We start from the raw sequence: 27170 nt of genomic DNA, 5'->3' as shown, positions 1-27170 counted from the left end.
TGTCACCACAAGATATATATTTTATTCATTTACCAAAAAAAAATAAACAAAAATATAAAGCATCACATCAACTTTTCATAGGCAGAGAAAAATAGAGGGTATAATTTTTATACAAGACATCTAACAAGCAAAAAAAAAAGAAAAGAAACAAAAATAGCATAAATCACGACTATTATTAACGATTACAGTGAAACAATTTTGACAAGGGGATAAAACACAAGCACTATAAGTTGAAGAGTGTATAAAAATGACAAATCTGCTTGCAAAAATATTCCCTACCGGGTAATTACATCGACTCTGGGGTTTAAGAGCCCATTAGGATCAGGGCCGCTGTGTTCGAGGACACTAAAAGCTCTACACAGAGCCGACTTGTCTCAGATCGGTAGATGCTACTGTTTCTGAAACAACCTGACGTTACAGTTCCAAGCTTCACGAGTCCTCATCAGCGTCCAGGCCAGCTCTCAAGTCGAATCTCACGGCTTTTGCTGTTCTCTGGAGTCCCAACGATGTTAAAGATTAGCACCACTGGGCTGGCATTAACATCAAACGCTGGGTTCATGTAAATAAGTACTATAAAAAGATTCAATATATTGTCCTGTGTTCACCCACTGAGTCTTTGTCTCGTGTTATGGAACCAGAAGGAAATTGATCCACTTCCACCACAGTGGGTGGCTGAGAGGAAACGGGACAAAAGCTTACGAACATGCTTTTTCTCTCCAGCATTTTTTTGCTTATTTTGTTTTTTTGTTCCCCCGGCTTCCAAAACCATCAACATTATGAAGGTCACATAATAACACATGTAAGTCCTACATGTACACAGACCTAAAACAACAGGGTCATGTTATTAACACGCCGCCGTCTATCTAAACGTTTCCCTTTGTGCTTTGTGCTGAATCTGCTTTTTGTCTTCACAGGTTTTCTGTTACATGTCACACATGTTCTGTCACGTCATGCAAAAAAACATTTGAACAGAGTAAATCTTCAGCATGTTTTCACCTCATGAAGAAGAGCTGGGAGCGACGTGCATCTGCTGTCTGTACGGAACTCTTGCTGTAACGATCCTGAGTGAAAGAGTCAATATTACTGATAATACAAAAATAAAAACCCATGTCATGGACTGCTGAGAGCTCAAAACGTGAAGTCATCTTCCTGCCGTCTTTACACACCTGCTGCAGAGAACTCCTCCCTGACATAAGTATTCTTTTTCTTTTTGTGTGTTCAATTTGTCATTTAACTACAACTTTACGAAGTTGTAGAGTTTCCGAGATGTTTTCAAGGGTTGTGTAAAAGCCTATTATGTATGAAACTACTCGAAATACAATGCTGCAAATGAATTTTGTAAATTGGCAAAACTTCCTGAAATAAATGCAGGCAATATTCCATGTCACAACAAAATACAACTGTGAATGAGTGAACGTAATATTCACGTATTACAAAAGTGCATCATCCTCCTGGTGACATTTTTACGTATAGCATTGTCTTTAAATACTCATATTTAAAGGGTTAACTCGTGCTCTGCTGTTTCCTGAAGCCTCACACGGCTCCGTCAGAAGAATTTGGCCCACGGTTCAAATTAGTGAATGACGACAGAGTGTTCGTGACAAACTGGAGGCAAAAATAAACCTGAGATTTCAAGAATAAAGACAGAATCGATAAGAAAGAGTTCCACGTTTGAATTGGTTATAACCACGACCCTTTGAATATCAAGCAGATGTAAGAACAACAACCTCAGAGTCAACCAAACATTTCCTTTGCCACAAGAGGCAACTTCCTCTATGTTCGTATGGTTCTTTCTTCAGAACACAGTTCCTTGTTCAATATTAGTCATGATACTAATGTACCTTAAGATAACTGTGTTTTTGAAATCTAAACAACAGCATAACTTAACAAGATGTTCCTTATTCCATCTCTAAATTTACCTCTTTATTCTTGTAATCTCAGATATTTTTTTCTCCTTATCGTGACCCTACTGCTCCGTTGAGATGATTTCTTTTTGCAGCGATCAGAGGGTAAAAGTTTGATTCAAACTTTGACAGATGTTTTTTGCTTTCTCATTTGTTTCTGTCTGAAACTGTTACGTTCGACCTCAGAAACCCACAGTCATGTGAAATAGGCTTTACAGTACAGTCCTTCACACAGTGGTTCAAAATGATGGCTCCATTATTCCATCATCTTAGCACAGGATCCAATGCCCAAATACAGGAACACAGTCAAGTGAGATGTATTTAACATGATCTTACACATGCTTTACAAAGTTGTTATTAATGCTTAACAATAATTAAAATCTTTTTTTTTTAAATCCACGGTTCACTTTTTAACATCTGTACACATGTAGAACATAAAAAAATCAAGAGAATGAAAAGAGCAAAGAAAATAAGAAGAATCTCTTAATTGAAACATATCAAACCCTCCTCACATTGCTGCAGACAAATATTAATTCTGGACAAAATGTAGAGATCATACTAACATGGTTCTGCTTTAATGCACTTGTCCCCATTCGCCACAAACGTCATGTTTATAAAAAGTGCTACCGACAGCTGGTGGGGGGGGGGAGGACTGCGTTCCAGGTCGAGGGGGTGGGGGGGCGGGCTCGCTGTCTTTCCGTACTTGTGTAGCCGTTCTGTTCTGCATGGAGTCTCTGTGTGTTTTTAGTCGGGCGGATGAAGGGCTTCCCTAGGAGACGCTGGAGCAGCGGATGCTCGGGGAGCCCATTTGTGTGAGCACCTTGTCCAGCCACTGCAGGGGGCCGTTCAGGTGCAGCTCGATCCAGCAGGGGGTGCTGGTCACCGTCTGTCGCCTGGGAGAGACACCGGGGGGAGAGCAGAGGCAGATGTTAAGAAGAGAGACAGAGAAAGTTGTTTAGAGGACAGAGGACGGGTGAGTTAACTTCAAAAAAAGACGTTTCAGCAAACGCACAGACACGAGAGGCCGGCTTCAGGAAAGAAAAAAGAAAGTGCACGATAAACAGGATGAATGCTGATCAGTTAGTGACACTTCAAAATGAGCCGAGAGGGAAGTGAACTGAAAAACCATCCGACCCTCTCTCCTGTACTTGTGTCATCTTTTCTCTCGACTGGGGATCTAATCCATGATTCATGTAGAAATCGGAGCTGCAGGATTTCCCTCTGGTTTACATCGAGTGATTCATCATGAAAGTGTTTGTCGGAATGAATTTGATGAATCAGTTTTTTATGAATCAAAGAGGTGAAAGGGAAAAACAACAGGGAGAGAAAAGGCGGTGGTGGGGGTGGAGGGAGAGAAGAGGGAGGGCTGGTCCAGTAACCTGAATCCTGTTTTTAAGTGTATCCACATGTCAGCGTTGGGTCTGGACAGAGCTGCTGTGCACAAAGGTTTCTCCCCCCGTGGAAACCTGGTGAGCGCAGCCAACTTCCATCCAATCGTCTGCCCTCCTTCATTCCGTCTCCTCCTTTCTTACTATCAGTGAGTCAGACTGGGTGGAAAAAAATCGGGTGGGGATGGAAGAGGGAAAGTCTGACATCTCCTTTTTGACACCGCCCATGTGTGTTTGTTTAAAAATAGTCTGGCGTGCCAGCTGGGGCCTGTTCCGACTGATGAGGGCCCGGGCGACGTCACACACCGGATTCACCAGAGTGTGAGCAGATGCCTGAGCGGGGGGGCGGCTGGATGGCGGGATGTGATTCACTCTGTCTGTTTGTTTCTATTGTCTGTGTTTACATACGGGCTCGATGTTTGCACAGAGCTGCTGACGAGTTGGTTCGGAGTTTTATCTTCTGTTAAGCAGTCGGGCTCTGAAGCGGTCGAGGTTTACGTTCAGGAGAAGGAGCGTTTGTCATTAACCCAAAGCTGCAGCTCACCTGTACTCGGCTCCCCAGCCCTTCACAAAGCTCATGCGGATGGTGCACATCCTGGTGAGCTGGTACACCGCCTCGAAGCCCTGGTTGACCGACTGGGCCAGGAGGGCAGCGAACTCCTGGTTGTTGAAGATCTTCAGGTTGCATCCTGGAGGAAAGAATCAACACTTCACTTTCAAAGTTCTTTTGACCTTCACAAATAATTTAGGAGTGTTAACTGGTTCTCTATCATCCATTTCATTTAGATTTGGCAAACTAATGGTCCAGGCAAAGTAGCCCATTTTGGAGCCAAAAATAGAAGTAATTGTAAAAGAATTTTTTTCAGCATAGATTATTTCTATGAGGTGTCCAGAACAACATACTAAAAGTCCTAAGAAATCCTAGTTGAGGAAATATGATTAATTCTCATCAATGTGTGCATATAAGGCAACAATACACCCCAAAAAGACTATTTTTTTCCTTTACTCCTATCAAAATGAAACTTTACACAATGAAAGTAGCCATGAAACGTAACATTTTTTGTATTACAAGTTTCTTACATATGAATGGTGTTTGCCTATGCAAATTAGGACATATTCAATAAGTGTGGAGCTCATGTGCTTGTCAAATTCATTTCAAAAGAAACTTGTAATACAAAAAATGTTACGTTTCATGGTTACTTTCATTGTGTAAAGTTTTATTTTGATAGGAGTAAAGGAAAAAAATGGTCTTTTTGGGGTGTATTGTTGCCGGGCCTTATTGGCACATTGATGAGAATTAAACATATTTCCTCAACTAGGATTTCTTAGGACTTTTAGTATGTTGTTCTGGACACCTCATACAAATGATCTATGCTGAAAAAAATTATTTTACAATTAGTCGGTCGTAAAACGCTACTTTGCCTGGACTATAAGTCCTCTAATGTCTCCACTGTCTCCATGTGTGCATCTCTGTGTCCCTGACTTTTCACTGTCCCTCTCTGTCAGCTCCACACACACCTGGAGGGATCTTGCAGACCGTGGCCGGGTGCCAGCCGTAGCGCTGGTTACAGTTGGGACTCTGGACAAAGATGGCGCTGTCGCTGAGACACTCGGCGAAGACCTCTCCTCCGATGTAATACAGCCGCACCCCCCGGCCTTGAAGAAAACATAAAAAACAATCAGCTAAACATGGGTAAAGAAGCACAGTGTGGTGATGAATAGTGAGTATCTGAGTGGAGCTGTACCGATGTGTCTGCGTGTTAACTCCACGGACGCGTTGCGGTTGACGTTGGACAACAGGCCCAGGCAGAAGCGCTCCGAGTTGGACGGGTCCGTGAAGCCGTCCACGGTCAGCGACGGCTGGGAGGCGTGGAAGGTCTCTCCTACTCGCTGGTTCAGCTCGTAGTAGGAGATAGAGCACCAGAAGGCCGGCTCACAGTAAGTCACCGGCTGAAAGTCTGACAAGGAAACACAGAGAGAGAAGCTTTCATTAAAACCAAATGTAGAGGGAACAGAGGAGAAACAGAGGGAAAGAAGCACTGGACGGCTGAAATGTGCAGATCAATTAGAGAAGGAAGTGGTTGAAATAAAACAGGCAGAAAGAAACGTTTTTGGTAACGGGAGCAAAATAGTAATGTCTATAAAACGAAGGAGCTGGGAGACAAAATGGAAAGTGAAGAGCAGAAAGGAACAGGAGGAGGCAGAATGAGTGAGCTGTGGGGAGAAGAGGGGGGCTGAGGTAGAGGGGGAAGGAAGCGCCACCAAAGAAAACATTCGGCCCGGGCCTTGCATCACAGAATGTCAAACCCATTCGCCGTTTCCCAGAAGCTCCTACCCGATAAAATGTGGAAACTCAGCCCTCAATGAAGGGACAATGGAGCCAAGATGGTCAAATTACAGACTTATCCCTGATGGTTTTCAGTAACTTCCACTGGTTCTGGTAATTTGCTCTTTTTCCCCCCCCTCCTCATCGTGGCCACTCTCTAACAGCTTTAACATTTTTCGTCCTTGGCCTTTGAAGCTCGGAGCGAAGCTGAACTGCCAAATGAAACTGGTGTGATTTTGTTATTTCACCAGGAGCCTTCAAGCCAAACCCCCCTGGTGTTTCTTTTCCTCATCCTGATAGAAGAAGAAAAAAAGTGTAGTATATTGTCCTGGATGTTAGTGTTGGCCGGACGGAGCCTCGGCCTGTTCGGCTGCTCACGTGGAGCCAGGAAGACAAAGGCTTCTTTCATCACCTGGAGTCCTCTCTCAGAAATGAGAGAGTTGAATCCAACAGAATTCCCACCGGGCATTGAATCATTTGTCTGTATGTTGACGCAGGCAGACAGAAAAGTACACAAACACAGAATGACGCACACAGACACACACACACACACCCCTTACCTAAGCTGTTGTGTGTGGGTGAAACAGGGTTAGGTGACAGGTTCGGGGAGCTTGTGTCCATGCTGTGGGTCATCTGGTGATCGCTGGTCTCGCCATCCTCGCTGAGGTAGCCCGGTGGCGGCGTTTCTGAGACGCACAATCACACAGACAATTCATTACATTTGTGTTGCATTTACACATTGACATTTACATGAATGAATCATTATTAACAATGCACAGCAAACAGGAGGACTTTGCTTGTATTTGGGAATCATTTATGTCATTTTTGACCAATGAAACGGATAACACTGACTGAACAACAGGTTGTGAAATGATCCTGCCTTTTTTTTCTTATTTTTATTTTTATTTATTTATTTATTTTATTTTTTACTCCATTAGTTTGATGTCTGTTGTCATTGTCCATTTTATTTTTTCTATATCTGTGTGAATGAGTGGCTGTTCGAGGGGATGTAAATGAAAATGTTCGTAAATTCTGCATAAAGTTTGATATGCACTTGAAACTTCAATAAAAAATATTGTTAAAAAAAAACAAAAACAATGCACAGCCATGGTGATGTAATCAGGAGTCCCTCAGAATCTGAGATAAACATATTTGACGTAGGATTTTGTGTCATACATTTATATAATTTTCAATTGATTTGTTTCTTAACAGCAGGAAGAATATAAAAGATAATTTGGTCAACTTTTTATAACTGAGTGAAACAGGGAGTTTATCCCAGTGTCCAGTCATGAAGTGAGAAAAATGTAAATCTATTTTACATTTGTTTGTCAGTTCTCAACTCGTGCACTAAAGTCCAGGACGACTATCAGGAACCTGGAAGTGGATGATCCAAAATCAAATAATCGAACAATCTGAACAACGACTGTGAGCAAAGAGAAATTGTTTCCTCTGAAGAGAAACGCTCTCTCTCTCACTACCTAATATCCATCGTTATAATGGCGATTTTGGTAAAGAGCACCTGGAGTTTAAAGGGAAAGGCAGATGAAGCTCTGATTGGTTTAGTGCCTGTAACACTTGGCACAGCAAACACTTGTTCTGCCAACTAGCTGAAGTGGATTTGGGTCGGCCCTAGATGCACTTGCACCATGCGCTTCAGACCATGTGCTTCTCAGATAGAGCCCTGGGTGTGAATGGTGTTAGGAGGCTTTCTGGTACCTGGTATGTAGTTGCTCTGGGGCTCGATTCCAGCCGGGAAGTTGGTGTTTTCGGGGATTGAATGGCTGTAGTCATCCAGCGGCGGGAACTCACTGGGGATTTCTGTGTGTCTGGGCACCAGCACAGGTGGTAGCACTGTCCAATAGACATAGAAACAGACAGTCACACACACACACACACACAAAGCATACCAAGAGTGATTGGCAACATGTCTGGATAACACAATAATATTACACAATAAAACAATAAAAGAAGCACGATGGCTTCTGCAGAGGAGACAAAGGAGCCGCGAGCTGTCCTACCTGGTGTCTCCACTCTCTGGTAGTGGTACGGGTTGACGCACACTTCATCCTTCTTTGTGTGGAAGGCGTACTCGCACAACTCCACCGCCCGCAGCTCATGGTGCGACTGCAGGTCGGGCCAGCGCCACAGACGGCAGTAGATGACGTGGGGCAAACCTTTCCTGTGGGAAACCTGCAGGCGGCCATCCAGAGACCTGCAGACAGGAGGAGAGGGAGAAGAAGAGAGGTCTGTTAATAACGTGCAACTCTTTGTTTAAAGATACATTTTCTGATGACATTATGAAATGATAATGACAATATAACCTGTTTGAGTTCAGTTAATGTCTGATCTGTGTTCCTTTTCTCCTTTGTCATTCAAATATAAAAGAAACTTAGATTTTTTTCCATTTTATTTGCCTCATTTTAAGGACGTTAGCTGTTATGGATGTGATGATTGTCTCAGGCCTTTTAGAGTTGATTCCCCTTTTATGTGTTGTTTCATATTGGGAAACCTGATGAAGCTCCAGGATCAAATGTTGGTAAAACTCCATGGAGACATTTCCACAGTGCGTTGAATTTAGTTTTAATTCATTCTTCATATTGGAATCAACCAAACTTAACTCTTGCACTTCACTTCCTGCTCCTGACGAGGGATCCAGCTGTGGGTGCACTGGTTATGAGCTGATGTCTAATAATAAACAATGAGATTACAGCGTGTGTGTGAGGTGAACTTCATTGTGTTGTGTAACATCTGCACGGATCTGATACACAACACTATGGGCAGGATGATGATTTAGGCCCGGCAGATATTAATGAGCAGGAGTTTGACGCTCAGATTGACATAATGGGGTTGTAGCCTTTAATCTCTGAGCACAATGACCCATGAAAGAAAATACTAACCTCATCATCATCTTACGTAAGAGACTGGGGCCACATATGTCCCTTCTATCTCTCTCTCTCTCTCACCCACTCACTCTCACCCACTCACTCTCACACAAATACAGAGTAAGGGTCACAGGCTTAAGCTAAAGCCCTCCGCAAGGACAAATATCAGCCCCGAATAAAAACAAGGCTGTGTCCTGACCAACCACTCAGAGCTCAGTAGTGACACATCTGGGTCAACCACTATGGTGTTTTCATGTTTTATGGCAAAAGCTTTCATTCACCAACACTTTGCTTTAATAGAGGCTGGGGAGTGTGTATGTTAGTGTGCGCTTTATGTGGAGACAAGCATCCAGGGGCACACAGCTGAAGAAGCAAGCTGCTGAAGATCAGAATCCAAACAAACACGAACCCCTAAAGACTGCAACTGAGTGAGTTGATGAAATGAAGTCCAACTGAACCTGGACCCAATGGTCAAACTATTTAAACTCAATAGCAGCGCTGCCCACAACCATGAAACAAGTTTGTCAATCAATAACACATAAAAGAGCTGGTTATCTTCACAAATGTCACAATAACAACACAAATGGCGTCTCTCTCGTTGTGACACCTGTGTTGTTAAGTGACCAGCACCATAATAAGCACATTTGAATATTTGCACTACTGCACAAATTGAACATTCACCTGTAAAGATATATATTTAGATGTATATATTTTATTTTCTATTTTAAATTGTTGATATTCTATTTCATTGTTATTCTATTTTATTCTTTTTTATTATATTTTATACTATTTCTATTTTTATTTTATTTTTTGGGGTTGAAATTACTGAGCATTGCTTAAAGAGAGTGTGTGACCCAAGCATTTCATTGAAAGTGACTACTTCATGTTATCTCTGTTCATTTGACAATAAAAATCTTGAATCTTGAATCTTAAATCTTGACAGGGTGCACTGAAATGTCTCTGTTAAAGATTGTTCTGAATTATAGGTAGGGGGGCATAGCCTGTATAGAAGGATGGATGACACGTCTCCTCTTCCTCTGGACCAATCGTGAGTTAGTCTCAGATGTCAATCAAGATGTTTAATTCCATTTTTAAGATGTCAAAGGACAAATTAAAACAAGCAAAAAATATAAACACTTGTACAAACATCAGCGTGATAAGAACTATCTGAAATGATGGACACTATATTTGAGAAAACATTTTATTGACATGTTTCTTGACTTAATAGTTTGGCCCATGTCCCGTCCATTAACCTTAGCCCCTTTTCCACTGGTCCAAAAAACTCACTAACAGCTGCTAACCTCTGGCTTTTGGATCATCATCCACTTCCATGTGTACAACCTGGATCCTCACACAGACAAACACACTGGAACTTATCTCCAGTGTGCAACAACATTGTCAAAACCCTCCCACTACAGCCTGAGGTGCTGATAGGCTTTACATTCGAATCTTCCTGTAAGTGTTGGTAAGGAGCTACTTGTGGGAACTGTTCCTCTTTTCTATTACACTTTTCCTGTGTTTCACGTGAATCAAGTCATGATTTATTGTGGCTGTTTCCCATCACAGCATTGCATCATTAAGCAATTTTTCACTAGTGCAGGAGCAAATTCTGGCCTTTTCATACCATAGTAACTTTAACTTCAAGTTTCAAGGACCGGGCATAATAAAACAAACATAAAAAAAATACATATAAAAAGCTTTTAAATACCTAAATCACCATCAAGTACGCAGCTGTAACAGCAAATCATGGGGAAATATCCAAACGTCACGAGGGAAACACATGAAAAACGCATTTGCAAAGAGGAACCGTGACCACATGTCGACGACACTGGCCAAAGGAAACAAGATATTTACTTAATTACAGATTGAAATGAGCAAACTGGAATAAAACTGCACTGACTTCATCCACAAAAAATGGGCAATAAAAGGTTCAAAGAAGTTGAATTTGATTCAGTGTGTTTGTGGTTGCACTTCCCACTTTAAAACAGAAAAAGCAAGAACAACTTCTGTGGATGGCTGTAGATGGGTAAACTGGTCAGACTGGGCTGATCTGATGTCAGTGGTATGTGTGTTTGCTCCCTGCTGCTGCCGAGTGGGAGTTTGGAGGGACCAGACTCTGAGTGGGCTGAGACAGACGTGCACAAACTGCGGTGGCATTACTGGCTGCTTGGTGTCCTACTTAATGTCCTTGTCTCTGTGAAGCCCCTTCCAGTCAGTGGTTTTAAAGGGTTACAGTTATAGCTTGGAATGAATCACAATAACAAAGGCATGAGAAGCTGAACTGCACTATGTCCTACATTTGTTGTTATTTGTTGTGTCAAGGTAATAGTGTCTAAAATCCTGTTGATTTGTGTGCACGGAGTCTAATGTCTCAGGAGGAAATTTAGGTGCACACACACAACACATTACACACACAACTTGTGTCTGTATATCATTCTGAACTTTACTGTACTGTATTCAGTGAAACACACATGCCAAGCCAACACACGCACAACTGTAATCTCCAACCTTCCATCTGAGCCCCAGCTGTCACATTTCAACACGTGTGATTTCAACACATTTCAGGCAGTGCTTATCTGCCAACTAGCATATTGAGTAAAAAACTATCTCCATCATATTGATGAATGACAACATTAAACTGCTCTTACTCCAGCTAAAAACTAAAAAACTAAAATATACTATAATAAGAGACTTTTCAAGAAGCTGCGTTGCATAATGAGTATTTTTGCTTTAGAGACTCTGCTTTGAATCAAGGAGATAAGGTTTTAGTCAAAAATATTTAGATAAAGAGATTTCCTCTTCAACTTAAAGCAACACTACGTAACTTTTACTGAGCAACAACTCCCTGGTGGATATGACCCATGATCCCCAGCTTCCCGAACCAGGAGAACTCCTGCTGTAACAAAAACACATTCTTCTAAATTTCCCTCGTGATTAATAAAGTATCCATCGATCTATCTTCTTCATATTTTAAAAGTTTACTGGCTGAATATTGGAGATAAACGCTGGGTTTTTAAGTCTTTTTAACAGATCCAAAGTTCAGCATTGCTCTTTAACTTGCTGGGCCTGATTATGGCAATTTAAACCATGACAATCATTCATCTCCACACACACAGGAGATCGTACCTACTCACTTAAGTTACATAGAGAAAGAAGAAGAAGAAGAAGTGTTTTTCCAAGTCAGCAAACCATTAAACTAATTTTGAAACTGCTATTTAAAAGGTAGTAAAATATGTATAGTGTCAAAGAACCCAAATACTTCTTCCCCCACTGCTGTTTATCTACAGATATAAAGTAAAGAAAACCCCACAGCAACAGTTCAAACCTGCACATGAAACACATGGACAGGTCCGGGCACAAACACACTTTCTCAATCTGAGCGAGTGTGACTCACTTTATTGAGGAGATTTATGACGGCATGCTGGAATGAGACTTTGATGAGAAACAGTAAAAACCACTCCTGTGCCACCACCAAGCCTCAGCCTGTTGTTCGGAGGAAGAGCCAGTAGCCCTGTCTAAACAGCCAAGCTCACATTCTGCAAAACACTTTAACATGACACGCAGCTCAGAGTCCTTCAGCTATGTAGCAGAGGGGGGGGGGGGACTATGACCCCAAATTCCCTGCTGGGCTCCTCTGTATGTGTGTGTGTGTGTGTGTGTATTTGCGTGGGCGCTAGACTGAAGATTTGATGGACATGGGTTGGATCCAGCAGCTTCCAGAAATCCATGAACCCAGGCCAGCACTTTTCAGACTTCAGCCTCTCCCTACGGCCCCAGAAACTGGTCAACACACTGGGGTTTTATTTACACACTGAGAAATTAGGTGCTGACCAATGATCATTTAGTTTTTTGCTCATATAAGACCATATCCAGTGTTGTTATGGTGTGAAGGCTGCAAAAAAGAACTATTTTAATAACAGAGGAATCCATTAGTTGACCCATCTAGTTGTTTTGTCTATGAAATGTCAGAAAACTGTTAACTACAACCACAAGGTATAAAGTATAAGGTCATACTCGGAATATCAATATTAATATCAAGACAAGTGGTGTATTCTGACCTCAGCTGAATTATGTCAACATCTTAGTCACATTATCATGTCCTGCTGGAGTATTCATAGCATTTTGCAACATCGACATATGGCAGTTACCAAACGCTTCCAGGCACATGCCCTCAGTGCCAACAAGGGTTGTGGAGGAGGAGCTGTAGCTATTGCAAAATTAGACTGAAATCACCCAAAGTTGTTTACAGTGGAATCGGACATTAAACTGTTTGAGTTTGAGGTTTTAAAACGGGCGGAATAACCTTGGACATTACGGTGTAGCGGGCGTAATGAGTCAGTAATTTCTGTGACGTGTTAATGGATTATTCTAACTGGCTCCTCACGAAAACATCACAATCAAAGTAATGTCTTATTGTGAAAAGGGTCAATAGCTTGAGTATTGATGTCTGAATCGGCGGAACCAGATCTTTAAAGACCTTGCGCTGCTGCCTGCCTATAGTGCAAAGTCAGTGTAATGTCCAATCGAGCCAACAGTGGAAACAGATAAGAGGTTGAAACCAGCTGACACGACGCAGAATATAAATACAATGATGTCATGGATATGGTAAATTTCATATTTTGACTGATCAAAAGCACGGATGTAAATAATGAATTCAATTCCTAGGACAGGGGGACTGATTAGGGCCAGTGTTAATGTTATGAGTAACACTGGTGCTGATGTGTAACCTTTATTTTTATTGTACAGGGACTTAATGATTAATCAAATATCGAAATAGGTACTTTTTAGTGTTTTTTTGACAAATCAAGATAAACTGCCCCCTCGAGAATATCCCCACTTCCCTTTTCCTGTCTCTCACAGATTTGACTGACATGTGTAAAGACAATAATTAAGACTCGCGTGAGACTGTTTATCTTCGGCTCATCTCAATTCCCTTTCTGATTTAGTACAAGAGACAAAGTGCTGACATTACTCCATCAACAAACGGTCAGGGAGTGAAATTGATCTGCAAGAATGAAAGGGACAAATTGGTATGGATTTTCTTTTGCCACGGGGGAAATTGTGTCGACATCATTGTGTGCTGTGACCTGAAGCCGAGGCTGAACCTGACCTTTGAGCCCGAACCAGCCTGTCTGCTTGTGTGAAAGGCAGCGAGTGCAATCTGTGCATTTACACGCACACAGACACAGGTATGTGCTGTAGTGAGATAAAGTCACCATCCGTCAAAGGGACTCACACATTTCTTTATCAACTGCATGAGGATATGGAGGAGTAAGTGCAGAAGTGAGTGATTGTGAAGAAGAGCAGTTTTTTAGACATGTGTGTGTGTGGCTGACTCAGAAAACAGACTGAGACGGAGCAGATTGAGCTTTACTGAGCTGGGGAGGGGAGGGGGGGGCAAAACAAACACCGAGGCATGCCCAGCTACGCTCAGAGACACAAACTATACACACTGTGTGTGTTCAGGCTGGCTATGGTCTAAGAACACACACACACACACACACACACACAAACACACACTGGCGGACTGAGACCTTTTACATCTCTCTGCCAAGCTTTGGACTCGAATGAAAGTCTACGATCACCAAAAATTGGTCACTAAATGCCTTTGAGAGTCTATTTGTTTTGTCCTCCAGGTGTTGGTCATCAGGCTGTAATATATGATCATTTCAGAAGCTCGCACTCATGTAATTAAAAAATGATAATAAGTGCAAATACGACTAGGCAGGGGCCGTCTGTCCAGAGAGCACAAAGCAGGGGAGGACAAAGTGGGTGGTGGATAAAGAAAGGAGGGTGCTGCTGGACAATAGGGTCGGCAGACTGTCTTAGCAGCTCAGGGCAGCTCAGAGTGTCTGTGACTGGGCCCCCCCCTCTCCCTTAAAGCCCCCTCTTTCCTCTCCTCCGTCTGTCCCACTATCCCCACGTCCCAGAGCCGGAGGGGTGAGGCTGGTGGGGGTGGGAGAGGAGAGATGAAATGGCCTTTGTGCCTTTTTATAAGGTCTGTCGAGCCGCGAGCACCAAGGGCTGCAGTCCAGTGACATGCAGCAGGGCGCTGGTGTGTCTTCCGATTACTACATGTGAAGAGACACGTAATTTATAGAAGCTGCTTTCAGATATGCACTGAAATCCGGAGATCCTCTGGACATCTCCTGGGGGACGTTTGTGCGAATGTCCGATTGAGAGCCTCCTGAGTTTCTGCTGACTTTCTCCGCCTGGCCCCTCTAGTATAAAGTCTGCAGAAACCCAGGAGGAGCTCATGAGTGAATACAGCAGGAGATCATCTGCAGGATTCACTGCAAGCAAGTGAAGGAGTTGATGAAGACAGATGTAAAAAACCACAACAAAAAATACCGTATGACATACACAGAAAACAACAAAACGAAGATGTCAAGAGAGTTTGTTTCTATTACACAATTACAGAATGTAGACAGCCACAGTTTGAATCCTCTCTGCTGCTAAGCTCTCCTCAAGCTTTCGTTCTCTTTCTCTCCCACTGGAGTTTGTTGGTGAGACGCTTTTAAAAATTGATGACAGAAATATTTAAGGAGTTGATATGTGGGCAATTTGGTGAAGTTTGATTGAATTTAGGAGACTGTTGAGGCCTTGGACGGAGGCATGTGCTCTGCTGAGTGCTTTTCTGGTTATTCATCTGAATTTTCCTTGTGTTCAGACCCAAAAAATATCAATAACAAAAGTAAGGGGCTGCAGCGGTGGGGGGGAGGGGATTTTAATTTCGGATACCGGTGATACAATTAAATAATCCAGGAAGGTCAGTCTGCAGCAACAGATCCACGAAGTTTTATCAGATGCCAAAACACTGCACTGTGGTTTATAATAGTATGAGACAGGATTTAAGAAAACCCCGGAAAAGTTATTATGACAACAATCAGATTATTTACTAGAACCAGATGGGAATGTAGGTTTTTTTTTGGCTAATCCAAAAAAGGGCAGACGCTCAAACAGAGCTATCGTTTGTCGCTTCTTTTCTTTATCCTTTCTGATGTTATGTACCAAAAAAAGGCTTTTCAGAGATCAAACAATTGAGAATCAAGAAATAAATCAAAAGACAAATCAATAATGAAAATAAGCATTTGTTGCAGTCAGAGAAATTAGTCATTGTTCTTTGACAATGAGGGACAGATAGTAAGTTGCGATCAACTTTATCGAAGAAACCAAATGCTCTCAGTGCACAAAATTGTAAATGCATTCTGACAGTGGTCACACAGAGGAACATATTATACACACACACACACACACACACACACACACACACACACACACACACACACACGCGCCTCCCACTCACTCTGGAAAAGCCATCAGACGTTCTTACGAAGAAAGGAGCTGGTGGGGGTGGGGCTTTGCAGAGATGAGGGAAGTAAACCAAGAATAGAGTGTGAGAGAAAAGCGAGTCCCACAGGTGATATCATAACGCTGGCGTGTCCTGGGACCAGCGGAGGAGGGACTAATGTGGAATAAGACACCAGGAGACAGACGCCTGGCCGAGGCTAGACGGCCAATAACAGTCTGGACGATAGAGGACTGGCAAACGTTCGTTTTTCTGCTAATAGTCAATGAGCTGAGCAGCCTAGCTCTTTTTTTTTCAGAAAGAAAATGATGATATTCCAGATGCAAGTCATCAATAGATCTTTCCCTACAGTTCAGTCCTTTTTCCTGCAGTAAGAACTCAGTGATAGTCCATCCTCCTCCTGGACGTGACGAGAGGAGAGAAGATTTAGTGTCGAGCACGATTTGATTAACTGAGCTAAAATCAACTGAGCTTCATTAAGCACTTAGATTTGATAAGTAGGATACACAGATAAGGATTAGTACAAATGTCAGCACGCTACTTTAAATGGCTTTTCATTAAAAGATATCAGTCACGCTGCAGCTGCAAAAGCCAGTGAGGATTGATTAAAGAAGTAAATGCGTTCTCAACCTGAATACACGGCTGATGTTCGGCACTTGTTGCACAGGCCACAAAATCTGCAGAGGCTGCAGGTGGAAGCTGAGCGCTCTTCCTTCTCAAATAACACAAGCTCTTACTTTAACATATTGGGACAGTAGATTAATATTTGAACAAAGGACTTGCCTTTTAAGTCATCATCTTTCTTTCTTTGCCAATACTTGTAATCTCAGAGAAAGAGGCAAAGATACAAAACTGAGGATTCATTCTAAAGGTTCAAAAGGAAGCTTGATAAATCTGCTAGTTTGACCTCAGTGGAACCAGATGCCGAATGGAACCGGCAGTCAGAACTCATCCCTTGTTTCCTGTGTTGCTATATTTGGCGTCCTTGACATTTAAGTTCACTGTACGTGCAGATTCTCACTTGACTTCAGTTTCAGTTTCTTCTACTCTGATAAAAGCAGTGACATCATCTAGAGAGCAAATTTAAGCCTCAATGTTTAAGTCAACATTTTTTCGAACCAGGATTTATATATTTAGGCCCCTTTGGTTTGGTCTGCTGAGACCTTTTAGATAGTTCTGGACCTTATGAAGTGATCGACGCTACTTATCTTTAACAACTTTTACTCAATCTCAGCAATTTCTTTGCTCAGTTTCTGTATTGTAAGACTTTCACTTGTGCTCGTGGCTTAACAGTAATCTCCCTCTTTCCCTTTAAACCCCGGCTCCTTCATGTTGAGTTTCCCCACATGTATCCAGCTGAGGTCCAGCACCCGGAGCAGCAGCAGCAGCAGCAGCAGCAGTCGCACTAGTGGCCACTGGAGCACAAAGGCAGGTTTGTTGTCTGGTGAACATGTCTGTGTGCGTGTGAGTGTGTTTCTGTGTCGTGCACACGCACTCCCCCGCAGATAGGGAGCCGGCCGGGGCCAGGTCGAGGCAGCGCTGTCTCTCTAACCCCCTCCACCCCTGGTGCAAGCCGCAAACCAAACAGCAGCCCACGCCCTCCTCAAGGCCCCGGCAGGCAGAGAGAGCATTCCTCTGAGCTGACTAACCACACATGCACACATGCACACACATACACACGTAGGACAGCATGAAATCATATGATAGTCTCGATGGCCCCAATGCGATAATCACACCTTTTACTGGTATATTATGTTGCTGTGACTTACAACTAGAGCATTTTAATTTAAAGTTTATCACATTTAACTACATGCCACTTTGATTGATGATTTCAATTGAATACCTTTCAATGAATCCTTTTTATACTTCATCATTTTCTAAAGTTTTGAAAAACTCCTCGAAGTACGAGAAATGTAAAGGGCAAATAATGCCCAGAACTTCAATAAATTGAAAGTAATTTGTTTAAATTATAAAGAATTTCCAGTTGGTTTAGGGTACGGCTCCAAGAGTATTGACCTAATTGACACATCTTCCGAATTTCACACATCACACAAGGTTTTGTCATTTTTTGAGCACGTTAACACACATAAGAATGCGTTGAAAGATAAAAAATATGAGGCATAATGAGGTCCTGGCCCTAAATATCAGAGTGTTACTGTGACCCAGCAGCAGCAGGAGACAGTTGAAGCCACTGAGGTCCAACTCATTCAGGTTGTTTAGGTCACATCTCTTTTGTTACAACAAGGTAAACAACACGACACACACACATGCTCATATATCTGTCTGGACTCTGGACTCAAGGCAGTGTCTTATTTCTATGAAGCAAACGGAACAATGACAGAAATCCTGAACCCAACTAAGGAGAGAACCTCCTTTTTGTTACCAGAGCAGCCAACCACACACAGACAGACACCACACATAAACTCTCTGTGACCTGTCTTGTGTTTCGTCTCTGGCGGACAATGCTGTCTCAGATGACTCATGTGTGATACCTGGTGTGAAAGCTGCTAAGTGAGTGGCGGCGTGTTACTGTGTGAAATGACCTGTAACCACACTCAAGCATAATTAAAGTGAAGGTTTACGAATAAGAATGTCTGGGAGAGAATCAGCAATGATCTACTTAACCTGTATTGATAATGAAGGTGATACTTCACGTTCTGTGATTTCTCATATTAAATATTGTGATTATTTGATCATTTTACCATTTTAAGTTTAAAAGGTTTTAAAGTGCATCTAATTGATATTATTGAAGATATTCACTTATTTCAAGTGCGATGTTTAAAAAGAGAGGCAGTGTTAGGTTGTTTCTAAATAATAAAGAGCTGCACTTTCAATCTATTTGTCCATCGATAGAGAATTCAGTTAGACACTTTTTTTGATTTGGTCTTGTTTTAAATGGTCCATCTTTGATCTATGGACCATTGTTAAGACAACACAAGACTTTTTATCCACATTTTTCACTGAACCTTTATCGACTAAACAATCTTGAGATTATATTCAACAAATCAATAGATCATGAGAACAGTTGTAGCCCAACAAAATCAAAACAGATGTAAAAAGAATGTTTTCTACAAGTGATCTGTCATCAAAGAAGGAACTGCACGTCTTGTGCATCACAACAACACATTATTTTCCATGGGAGTGTTTACCATCAACTTCAAGTGTCAGGCTTTTGTTCAAGTGGAAATTCCTTGAGCCAACATCTGGATTGTACATGTTTCAAGTTATGTCTCAATCTTTGTCCTAGGACCATACTCATGCTGAGCATTCATGACTACGCTAATTCACAAGTAGAGAATGTGTGTGCACTGATACACAAGAGGATGGATAGACCTCTACTGATAAACTACAGAATGTGTAGGAGAGCTGTACGTTGCATATGTGTGAGAATGATGCAAGGGTGCAGAGTTTCTGTAGGTTTCAACAAAGTAAACCAAAGGGCCTTTTAAGATTATAATGAATGAAATACTTGTGTCAAGAATGACAGATATTAAGGAATTTCACAGTCTGAGTTTACATGTCTGTGTGGGTCTGTCATCCAGACTCATGCAGTCACACTTCTTTTGATGTTGAACTGTCGTGTAGCTGGAAAACAAAGAGCTATAAGCGTCTTTGTTTAATTTAAAAAAAACACTAGCTGCGGTCTTCCTTTGATAAGCCAGAGAATCCACCACGCTGCCTCTTGCCAAATATTCCGTCTCCTTCGCTTCCTTCATCTAATACCCTTGGCTTTCTGGTTTGCCTTGCCCTTTTACATTCTGATCCCCTCAAATTTCAATCACTTTTTTCGCCACTGTTGCTTTCACTCTTATTTCATTCGGTCTCCCTCATAGAAGCACATTCTTCCGCTGTGATGACAGGTCTCTCCCCTCCAGCACCGCACACAACACTGGGAATCCCCGGCTAATTTCCAGCTCTGTGTTCTTCCTTGATGTCTGCCGCTGTTTCTCTCATTCTGCCTCTGTCGCTTTGTCAGAGCTCTTAACACAACAGCATGAACCAAAGTAATTCGTTTTTTTTTTTTTATTTGTGTCATTGAGCAGAAGAGGCCAATGTTTGCAAGCGTTATGTCAAGTTCCTACATTACATTTCTTAGCCCAATATTCCACTCACCAAAAAATGTGGGAACTCAAACAAAAACAAAAACAAAGACCCAGATGGGAATCAAATCTGCATTTCGATTGGCAGTCGCCTTTCAAGGATGCAATTCGAGAGGCTCAAAGACACATTGCCTCCTCCGAATAGATTTCTAAGTATTTAGATGAATTGGCAACAACTACAGCGGATTATAGTGCAGGACTGGGGGAAGGCATTATAAAGAGGCGGAAACTCAGAAGAGGAATAGTTTGAGGTTCCTACTGGTGAAATATTTAAACGTATAAACTCGAAGCAACTGCTAGACTCCTGATCACAAGACAGCAAGTTGTGACGTGTGAGCTTCACAGCAATCGTTGGTGTTGCATCGTCTGAACTTGGTATTAACCCAAGCATGCACACAAGAATTTCGCCGAAAAATGTAGGCCTAAAATTTGTTGATTTTGATTTAAATCCAAGCATTTCCATCGATGACTTACTAAATAAGGCTTTGACAAACAAGATTCTGATTCTCTACAGTGCGACAGAATCAGTTGTTTGTTTTCCAGCCTCGAGGTTGAAGGTTTTGAGCTTTTGATGCCGGTTTTATCAAACCAGGTCTGACAGAGCTTATGCTTTGGTGTGAAACAGTTAGCACAAATTTCAATAATCATAGGATTACTATAAAGTAAATCCATTGGTTTTGACTTTAAGCTCTGTCAGTCATATTTTGTGCCGTTTTCGATCACCATCAACTCCACATAACTCTGAAGCTGTGGTCTTGACTTGATCTTCAGGGGCTGACTTAATCAATCGAAGACCATGAAAAAAACTAAGAAATCCTCTTAGGTCATTATATAAGTCCCCCATGAATGTTATAAGATGTTAAGAACTGTCATGCATAAAAACACCTATATGAAACGGGCTGTGATGGTATCTCTTTCCTCCTCTGAATTCTTCCTCCCTATCTCCCTCTATACTATTTGTCACAGATAAAGTTCTTTTCAATCTTATGAATATAATTATATGTCTTGTTTCATCTCTTTTTTTCTTTCCTGAGCTTGGGATGCTTTCTCTCCCTCATGCCTCCTGCCCGGACACGCATCAGTGTGAATCAGACAGCCGTCTTGCTGCCAGGAGGGATGTGTGTAGACAAGACAAAAACACTTCTCAGCACTGGTCCAAACCCATAGTACATAAGGATAGGTTGATGTGAGGAATCCTCTCCCTCAGGCTCTGTGAAAAGACACAACACACACACACACACGCAGACACACACCTTGGATAATTCCTCCTAATAAATCACAAGTGTTCCCACACTTAACTGCCATTGGATTCCTAGAATTAATTTACTGCTCTTTCTTCAACTCTCCAACTTCTACAGAAACATGTAACACGAATGAGTTTATACTTCTGTTTGACTTCCATTTATGTAGTCCTCTAAAAAGTCTGTAGTCCTTACAAACAGGAAAACAGAATCCTTGCAATAAAAGTTACTGACTGAGAGACTGAGTTTATCAGGCAGGTAAATCAGATTATTATCATCATCAAGCAGTTAAGCTGAAGTCTCTCATCTGCCATTTACTTTAATGTGACCTCCACGGTAAAGTAATAGAATTTACTAAACGGAACCACTGCATTTGTCTGCCAAAATTATAGTAAGCATGATCCTTGGTTAGGGTACTTTTGTCATGAAAAAAAATATTTTTGCATGTTTGCAATAACACAAAGCTACAGTGTCAGCGTTTACTAGAATAAGAACTAACACTTAGTAGCCTTGACCACATATATCAAAGTAAAAGCAGCGTATTATCAGTGCAGTCAAATCAAGAAAAATACGTAATATTGTATGTTGAGCAAATGACAAATTTAGAAACTTGTAATATGCCAAAGTTGCACCATGTGTAGATTGCAAATAAAAACTGTTCAGATCTTGCATTAGGACGTTGGGTAAATGCTTGATCAATAGTAAACACCTCTTCTAAACTAAAAAAGAAAGTCCTAAAAGTTTTTCTGCTGACACCCTCATCAGCTGGATGGCGTGTGAAATGTTAGGGCCTTAAAAATCCCCATGTCCTGAGCTGGCTATGTTTAGCTTTGAGGAAGTTTAGTTACAAAAATGCATCGGTTCAATAAAGGTCATGGTTTAATGGTTATTATTGAGCTATCATTGTGGTTTAAGGTTGAAAGAACCACTTCCTGATGTTTGGGGAACCTTCATCGTGTTGGTTTCAGTGAGGAAACAGTTAAGGCTATTGGTAAATGAAACTAACGTTGACTTTCAGCCGTAAAGATGTCAGTCAGTCAATGTCACAATACTAAACATTTTGTAGTCGATATTGACAGCATGAAATTTCCACGATACTCAATGCGATACCATGGCAAAAAAAAAAAAACACTTACTTCAACACACAAGAGATGTTAGTGGACAGGTTTAACCCAATGACTGTAAGCAAACAGCAGAGGCTGCACACGCAATGTACACACAGACACACATACACACACACACCTATATACTCGAGTTGGCAACCCACGGGTTCAACAGAGACAGGCTTGGCTTCTGTTTAAAGTGCATAAGAATGCATAAGTCTTAAGCAACTCAAATAAAGACATTTGTTAGTCATCCTGTCACATTCAAACCACGCAGGCTACTACACTTCACACACACCCAAGCATACACAATGGTAAATTGTAAACTTCCAGGGTTTGACGCACTTTACACATCAATGTTGGTGACTAACCCACGTTTACAGTCAAAGGAGTGAGAGGATTTTAAAGAGAGGAACATGGAGAAAGAGAGACCGACGGAAGGTAGGTCAATACCACAACTGCTCACGTTGTTGAGTGACTAAGGCTTGAAGTCGAACCTGAAGCCTCAGCATTCACTCTTTTTACTGCTCTTTAGAAAAGTAAAAACAGCTCATTGTCGGAGCCACAGTGGCCTAGAGGCAAGAGAAGCAGTCGGCCTGCTCAAGTGATAGGCTGGACCCGATCAACATTGTTTGTTTTCAGCCTAAAATGGGAATATAAATCTGAGTGACTGTGACTCATGTGTTTTCCCGGCTTGTGGGCTTTATCTCCAGTGTGATCACATTGGAACATACACATTGCACAAGCTGCTCCAGCGCCCACATCATCCATCCACTCACAACCCGCACCCAAATATAAATGTCCAGACCAAATTCACCATGTTGCGATAACATGGCTTCTAACCCCAGATTGACGTGTTGTTTTTAAAATGTTAATGTTTTAAAATCAAGTACAACAAACCCCTTTTAAATCAGCTGGCTAACCCAAAACCCACGTCACTGTTTTCCTCTTAGATGCAATAAAGACGTCAAAGTCCCAGGAAGGAGTGGCTTTGGTCTCGAAACTATAAACTTCATTAACTTTGTTTGACAAACCTAGAAAAACATTGGCCTTGAGATTTCGAAATGAGCTTCTGGTATTTCTCTGTCTAAGATATGATATCTGAATCAGCCGCGATGACTAAACCACCTGTTTCCTGCCATAAATTGACACCGCGAGATACACGATATGCTTTTCCACCCCTGGATGCAGCTCCTGACTCGAGCAGTGCCCAGTGTGTGCCTCCTTCAGGCCTCAGCCTCACAGCAGGCCGTCATCCAATGAGCCTCATCAGGAAGTTCATGTGTCAGAGAGATAGGAGCTGACCTCCCCATGGACAGGCCCGAACACGCAGGCAGCTGCTGTCAGCGAGCCAGAACACAGGGGAATTAATAGAAACAGCCGCTCTCCAGGGACAGTGTTAGCCCGCACTGACAGCCAGCTCGGATCTGGGGTCATCTTAATACACTCTGCCTCTTCCCCTCTGCATTAGCGGTGGGAAATATGAAACCCGGATCATGACGGACATTATCTAACTTTCCGGGTAGGCTTAACTCTGAATGCAAGCCCAGGTCTGTGCAAGCTGAGATATGCACAGTTGTGGCAATCAAGAATGTGGGAGTGGCCTGCGTGGGGTTCAGTTTTACATCTGACACACTGTGTGCTGTTAAATCCACATTACCCACACGGGCAAGGGAGATTCTGTGGGCACACGCTAACGTTTCAGGCCTATATTTGTTACTACAACAAGCGGAAATAGAAGAGGCTTAAAAATAGCTGTGAACATGCTCTCTCTGTAAGTTATACTTTTGATGACCTGAAAGAAACCCGACTTCATAACTGTTCAGTTTTAGTTCGCTGTCATTTTAGAGGCTGTAAATTGTGGGGTGGTTGAATTCTTTTGAACTACAGTAAGAGGTCCACTACACTAATTTAAAGCTGCAGCAAGTGTTTGTTTTTTATTATCGATTAAGATCTTGATAACTTTGGCTGTTTTTCCCCTTTTAACTTCTGGGTTTTGATGATTTTCTACAGATCAATGTGGTGCATTCAGATCTTTTGTTTAATTTGACCCCAAAAAAAACCTAAATATTCAGTTTAATATCACATATGACACAAGAGAATAAAAAATATATATTTGAAAAGCTGGAATCAGCAAGTGTTAGTGTCAAAATCAAAGTCAAAGTGTCAGTTTAACTAGAAAAATGTATAAAAAGTTGAATTAAAAGTCATCAAACTTATTTATGTCTAATTCATGGGGTGGATGAAATGTACCAAGTTAAAAAGTACTAAATTAATTGAGTAATGTTGTTTAAGCATGGAGGGTGCGGTGATAAGAAAAAACTTAAATTTCTACTACTATTCTATATAGTAATAACTCATATATTAACATGATATGCACACATTTTAGAAAGTGAGATCAATAAAACTTCAAGACTTCTGACCGACACAGCCCCTCTCAGACTCATACCTGTCACAGCCTGTTATTAGGGAAAGAAAGTGCCTGAAAACTTATTCCTGAAGCTAAGAATCGCAGGGCTTCTGAAGAGTCCATCAAGCAAAACGTAGGACTTTCAATTCTAAAAGACGTCTGATGATGTGGCTTAAATCCATTGTTTGAGAGCTGAGGAGCTGATGAGCCTTTTGGCTGCAGGTCTGTTTCTGACTGAAACTAAACAAATGGATTGAACAGCCTCCTGCAGCACAACTCACTGTCAAACAAGTATAACTATTACTAATTGCATCTCTCTATGATAACACATTTTATACCTCGTATTTAAGTCCACCATAACCCACCCAAAAATGACAATTCACTCATTATCTACTCAACACTTTAGCATACTTTATAGCCCCTGTCAACTGCACACAAACTGACAGATTAAGAAATGTATGCCACTTAGGCTACTTTTAAACAATAAATAAAAGGTAAATTAAATAGAATGAATAAAAGTTTACTTAAAATATAAACTTTGAAATAAACAAAAAGTAGGCTATTCTTGTTTGCATGTAGCCGATGTAAAGCTAGTGTTTCTTGGGTATGTTTAGATTCTTGTGCAAAAACAAGAGCTGGTCAACATGCAATGGGGTGATGTTGCTCCCCCCATATATCCCCCCGGTATAAACCAATAAATATGTTTAAAAAATATTTTTTTAGAAATCGATTTGGGAGGCAGCATGGCGATTTACATCGTCATTCTCAAGAATCACGATTTGTAACTGAATCGATTTCCCCCCCCCCCCATCCCTAGTGAGTAGCTAATGAGTGAATTTTCCTGTTTTGGGGTGAACTCTCCCTTTAATATCTTGTAATGCATGGCTTTATAACTGTGCAGAGTGTGCAGGAACCCTCATGGAGGCACCGACAGCAGATGACCCAGAACCCAGAGCCACAGACGAGTCGCCTACGCACCACAGCCGAGCTACACACTGTCCTAGATTAAGGCCAAGTTATATAACTCTCCATTCGTGCTGCTGCAGCTCAGCAACAACAACACAAAACAACACACAACTTCAGGGTCGATCCCGGGACGTGGGTCGCGTTTCCCCCCCAGACACACTTGACCCGGGTCAGGGTCAGGGTTCGGGTTAAGGGATGTGACAGCAGCTCGGGAAGGGGGTGCTAGCTTCTCCCGGGACCCAGCGTTAGCTCGGTAAGCTGCTGCTCCGGCACCATGCTACCGGGTGGTGGTGGTGGGGGGGGCACTTGGAGGTGAGAGTGGAGGGAGGATGCCACAGTGAGGAAACAGCACCGGGGACGAGTGTATATCCCCGTAACAAGTGTGTTATTGATGGTTCAATGGAGGCGGACGGGTCCAGGTCGAAGCTCCGGGGGGCTCCAGGGAGCACCGGGGAGCACCGGGGGGCTCCACGGGGTCCACCGGAGCTCCACGGGACACCGGTGGGCCACACGGGGCTCCGGGGGACACCGGGGGTCTCCGGTGGGCCACACGGAGCTCCACCGGAACTCCACCGGGCTCCGGTGGTCTCCCGGGGCTCCAGGGGATCTACCGGGGGTCTCCACGGGGCCACACGGAGCTCCACCGGAACTCCATTGGGCTCGGGGGACTCCGGGTGCTCCGGGGGTCTCCAGTGGGCCACACGGAGCTCCACCGGGGTCCACCGGGATCCACGGGGCTCCGGTGGTCTCCCGGGGCTCCGGGGGGTCTCCGGTGGGCCACACAGAACTCAACCGGAACTCCACCGGGCTCCGGGGACTCCAGGGGGTACACCGGGGGTCTCCGGTGGGCCACACGGAGCTCCACCGGAACTCCACGGGGCTCCAGTGGTCACCCGGGGCTCCAGGGGGTCTACCGGGGGCTCCAGTGGTCTCCCGGGGCTCCGGTGGTCTCCGGGGGCTCCAGGGGGTCTACCGGGGGACTCCCGGGGCTCCACGGGCTCCGGGGGTCTCCGGTGGACCACACGGAGCTCCACCAGAACTCCACCGGAGTCCACCGGAGCTCCACGGGGCTCCACCGGAACTCCAGGGGGTCTACCGGGGGCTCCAGGGGGTCTACCGGGACTCCGGGGGTCTCCCGGGGGTCTCCTCCTGGCCCCTCCCGCTCCCTCCTGCTCTTACCTCGGGATGGTGATGCACTTGGTGTTGAGGTTCTGCGTGGTGATGGCTCTCTCCAGCTCGTCCAGCTGCCCGGTCTTCTTCAGCTTCTTCACCAGGCTCTTCACCGCCTTCTCGCACCACTTCTCCTCCTGGCCGTTCTGCTCGCCCTTCTTCCACCCGAGCAGCCGCTTGACGATCGGGGGCGTGAAGGGCAGGATGGACATGGTGGGGGTCGGCTCGAGTCCCGCCGCCGCCGGGGGTCCACAAGGGGGGTAAAAAGTCCGGGAACCACCGGGGAGCTGGGAGTGGGGAGGAGGTGGGGGGGTACCGGGTCCTAGTCCCACGGGTCCACGCAGCGGAGCTCGAACTGGTTTCCAGCCGGT

The 27170-nt window shown here is 43.1% G+C and overlaps 1 protein-coding gene across 1 annotated transcript; it reads right to left on the bottom strand.

Annotated features, from left to right (window-relative positions):
- Window positions 1-27170, bottom strand: LOC132998836 (mothers against decapentaplegic homolog 3; the record flags this gene model as incomplete). Its single annotated transcript, XM_061068582.1, has 8 exons — window positions 1-2797; window positions 3837-3981; window positions 4811-4948; window positions 5038-5250; window positions 6179-6304; window positions 7335-7469; window positions 7637-7830; window positions 26809-27170. Coding segments are annotated over 8 exons (1437 nt in total), but the record flags the coding sequence as incomplete, so codon positions are not given.

The sequence above is a fragment of the Limanda limanda genome, chromosome 3, assembly GCF_963576545.1.
Source record: "Limanda limanda chromosome 3, fLimLim1.1, whole genome shotgun sequence".
Taxonomy (NCBI): Eukaryota; Metazoa; Chordata; class Actinopteri; order Pleuronectiformes; family Pleuronectidae; genus Limanda; species Limanda limanda.
The sequence above is the reverse complement of the archived record's forward strand: the minus strand, read 5'-3'. Positions and strand labels throughout refer to the sequence as shown.